Source organism: Octodon degus, unplaced genomic scaffold (genome assembly GCF_000260255.1).
Source record: "Octodon degus isolate 3935 unplaced genomic scaffold, OctDeg1.0 scaffold00026, whole genome shotgun sequence".
Classification (NCBI taxonomy): domain Eukaryota; kingdom Metazoa; phylum Chordata; class Mammalia; order Rodentia; family Octodontidae; genus Octodon; species Octodon degus.
In genome coordinates, this window is record NW_004524602.1 from 19,329,030 (window position 1) to 19,332,798 (window position 3,769).

General features: G+C 37.0%; 1 protein-coding gene across 1 annotated transcript in view; it reads right to left on the reverse strand.

The window, feature by feature from the left end:
• The window catches only part of Tex9 (testis expressed 9), a 17,586-nt gene that overhangs the window by 4,563 nt on the left and 9,254 nt on the right, over positions 1–3,769 (reverse strand). The window contains exons 3-4 of the mRNA XM_023712678.1: positions 3,572–3,635; positions 1,128–1,207 (exon numbers count right to left, since the gene is read on the reverse strand). Of these exons, the coding sequence (XP_023568446.1) occupies positions 1,128–1,207; positions 3,572–3,635 (144 nt within the window). The remainder of the gene's footprint in view (positions 1–1,127; positions 1,208–3,571; positions 3,636–3,769) is intronic.

The window sequence follows — 3,769 nt, forward strand, 5'->3', positions numbered from 1 at the left end:
TAAATAAATAAAAATACCAATCCCCGGTTCCAAAAAAAATAAAAATAAAGGTGCTCTAAATATTTATATGTAAGTTTTTGTTTCTATGTATATATGTATGTATGTATGTATGTATGTATTTATTTTGGTCTTCATTTTTCTAGAATATCTCAGAAAGGAATTGCTGTATTATTTGCAATAATTATTTTCAAGTAAACGAATAATAGTGCAGTGTTTTAGGTACAAGTCTGCCTTAGCTACTTTCTTATTGCTGGGACAAAACACCTGACACAAAGTTAAAGAAGGAAAGGTTCATTTTAGGTCACAGTTTGTAGTAGTTTAAGTCCATAATAGGCTGGCTCCACAGCAGGGTGGCACAGCAGAGGGGTATCTCAGAGGAGAAACAGTCCATGGCAGGGCAGAAAATAAGCAGCCAGCTTGCCTCTCATCTTCGTCATTATATCCTACACAAACTACAAGCTACATGGATGTGTTAGGTAAAGGGATGATGCTCATTCCAGGCAGCATGGAGCAGCACAGTACAGAATTCATCAAGACGCAGTTTAACATCTATGAATTACCTATTTCTTTTCTTTTTTTGTATTTTAGAGAAGAGTGTACAGGGGGTTCAGAGTCTCACTACTAGATCAGACTCATAATGATCTGCCTGTTTACAGCCTCCCAAGAGCTGGGATTAGAGGCATGCACCACCACGCCAAGTCTCAACTGCCGTTTTAGCACACCCCAGAGGCAGGGCTGGCAGAGCAGAGCAGGCCCAGGGATCAAACCCCAGCCCCTGCGCCTGCTTGTAGGTGCTTTTTTTTTGGGGGGGGTGGGGGAGGACTAAGTTTTTATTTTATTTTATTTTTTGAAATCAAATTTTAATTTATTCACAGATACAAGTACTATAAATTAAGATAAAACATCCAATTTACACAAATAAAATGATTTACTTTGATGACAGCATTATAAAGGTTGGTTTAATTCTTCATTATGTTGACAGTAGTTGGCATATAATGAGTGATCAATATGTACTTTTTGGGGCCGGAGTGATGGCTCAGTGGAATAAGCGCTTTTCTGGCAAGCACAAGGGTCTGATTTCAATCCCCAGTTCAGCAAAAAAAAAAAAAAAAATACAAATCACTTGCCTTATGCTGTAATCATCTTTCTCTTCACATGATTTACATAGGGTTGAACAAGGCCTGGACTGTGCCTCGTGTTGATCTCTCTAGTTCAGTGAGGAAAGACAGGTCATATGTAACACAGAAAAACATAAAACTAAGAACTTCCTAAATATCTTGCATAACACTCATCATTTCAGAGTTCTCCAGATTTTACAACATGAAAACAGATCTGAAAGGTGACAGTATGAAAACGAGGCCTGTTGTATTACAGCTTGACTTTTCATTTGTTCTGGGGTAAGAAAGTCAGTATGAAGGGAAAGATAAAAGAGTGCAGAGGCCCTTTTAGGGTTTCCAATCCCTATTCCCCCACTAGAGCCTTCTACCATTACATAGCATGCAATAAAAATTAGGAAGAGACAAGAAATCTAAAAAAAATCCAATTACTGGGCTGGTGAGATGGCTTAGTGGTGTAAAGCACCTACTTAGAACAAGCTTAGCAAAGCACAGGGACCACAGTTCAATCCCCCAGCACCACATGCCAGCCAGCCCGCCCCCTGGTGGGCTGAGCTGGCCACACACACACACACACACACACACAAATAAATAAATAAATAAATAAATTAAAAAAAATCCAATTACTATGAAAGAAAACGTCTCAAGTCAGGTAAAAATCTCTGTGTTGTGAATACCATGAAGATGCTAAAAATCAGTTATCAGGAGTAAAAGTTTTGGCATAGATATATCAAGAAAGCAGCGCAGATGAACAGGGTCTATAACTCCAAAGTGATATTCACTAGTCAGCTTCGGGGGGTGGGGCAGCAAGGCCTTTGCTCTTTTTCAGTTTTTCTCTTTGCTTTCTTTTGGAAGAAAAGACAGTCTCTTTAGGTGACTCTACACATGAATCTCTCATTGTACTATGGTGTGGTTCTTCTATACAAGTGTTTTCCCGTTCTGACACCATCAAAAGTAGAATACAAATATTTGTTTCTAGTTTAAAAAAAAAAGTTTATTTTGGAGATAGGGTCTCCCTATATAGTTCAGGCTGACCTTGAGCCTCAGCCTCCTTATTGCTGGAATTATAGGTGTATGCCATCATACCTGGCTACTAAAATAATTAAATATACAACTAGCTGTTATGGGTTACTCTGTATAGGAACCAGATCAGCCACCTAGAAATTTGAATAGAGTTTTTTATTTATTGAGCTTAGGTCCATCAGCCACTTCTCACTCAGGAGAAGACTGATCGGCCCCCGAACGTAGATAGCAGGGGAGTATTTATAACAGAAATCACATCCAGTGATTTATAACAGAAATCACATCCAGCGAATTTGTTATCTAGCACAGAACAACAGAAACTACATTCATTTGACACAGCTGCAAACTGTTTGTAACTAAAGGGTCTTTTACAGTTCAGTGATAAGTGTATATTTTTGTAAGATACATCTTAAGCTATGTTACAGGAGATGGTTGGGGAGGGAGTTTGTGTTAGCCTGTTGCCTTAGAAACAGTTATTTATTGTTAAACAGCCTTGAACCCAGAGGGAGAATACATTTCTTAGAGTAGATAACAGGAATCACAAGGGGTTTTTAATAATTTTCCACAGTTAAGACACAAAATTCTGTTAACCCTTTACACTAGCATGTCTGTAAATATTATCTAAATATATTACTTGAAGTATTACCTATGACACATTTCTTATCCCTAAATTAAGTATTTGGAAAAGGCATTAAGATATTGGTACATTTCTTTCTCTGCCCCCATCCATTCCATTTTGAGGAGAAGGGAGACTAAAGGAAGATGATTACTCTGGGTAAGAACTGGTAAGCTTGGGCGCACCCACTTGATTTCTCTGAAGAAGGCTGTTCTATCCTACATACAATAAAACTGCAAATGCGATGTGCAGAGGGGGACGTCCAAGCAGGAACATCTAAGCTGGTACCAGTACGGAGAGCAATGTTCTTACACAAAACCTCGCAATGCTGCTCCTGATCAAAAACGTGGTTGTATTCCAGCCCTAAGAATCTGAATTAGATTCAACCACACAGTTTAAGAAACAAATTACCATTTGAATATCAATCATGACTGTTATCCTTTATTCAACTTTCATTTAGAGGCAATTTGATTTCTATCCCTATTAAATTATCCATGTTAATTCTATGCAGCTATTCTCAAATATTAATCTTTTGTTACCATAAAATATTGTTATGTATCAATTTTGTTATATTACTGCAACACCTAAATGTAAAACTTTTTCAGTGGCATTTAGAAAATATATGGTTAGCAACACAGATAGTTACATACACACATAGCTATATCTCTACATGTAAATTCAGGCAAAGTTTGTGATGATTCATTGAGCTGAACATTTACGCTTTGAGTACATTTTTTAGTGTATGCTATATATCAAATTAAAAAGTTAAAAAAATTAGCACTTATGTGGGATTATTATTAATTGTTCATCTACTTACTATTGCTTCCTCAGCTTGTTGAATAAGATCAGCTGTTTTTGCTTCTAATTCTGCATTTAAACGCCTAAAAGTAGAAAAAAATTAATAATTGTGTTATAATGAAATCTCTAAAAAAACTTCAACAATTACATATTACAAAGCAACCTAGGGGCTGGTGAGATGGCTCAGTGGTCTAAAGCACCTACTTAGAACAAGCTT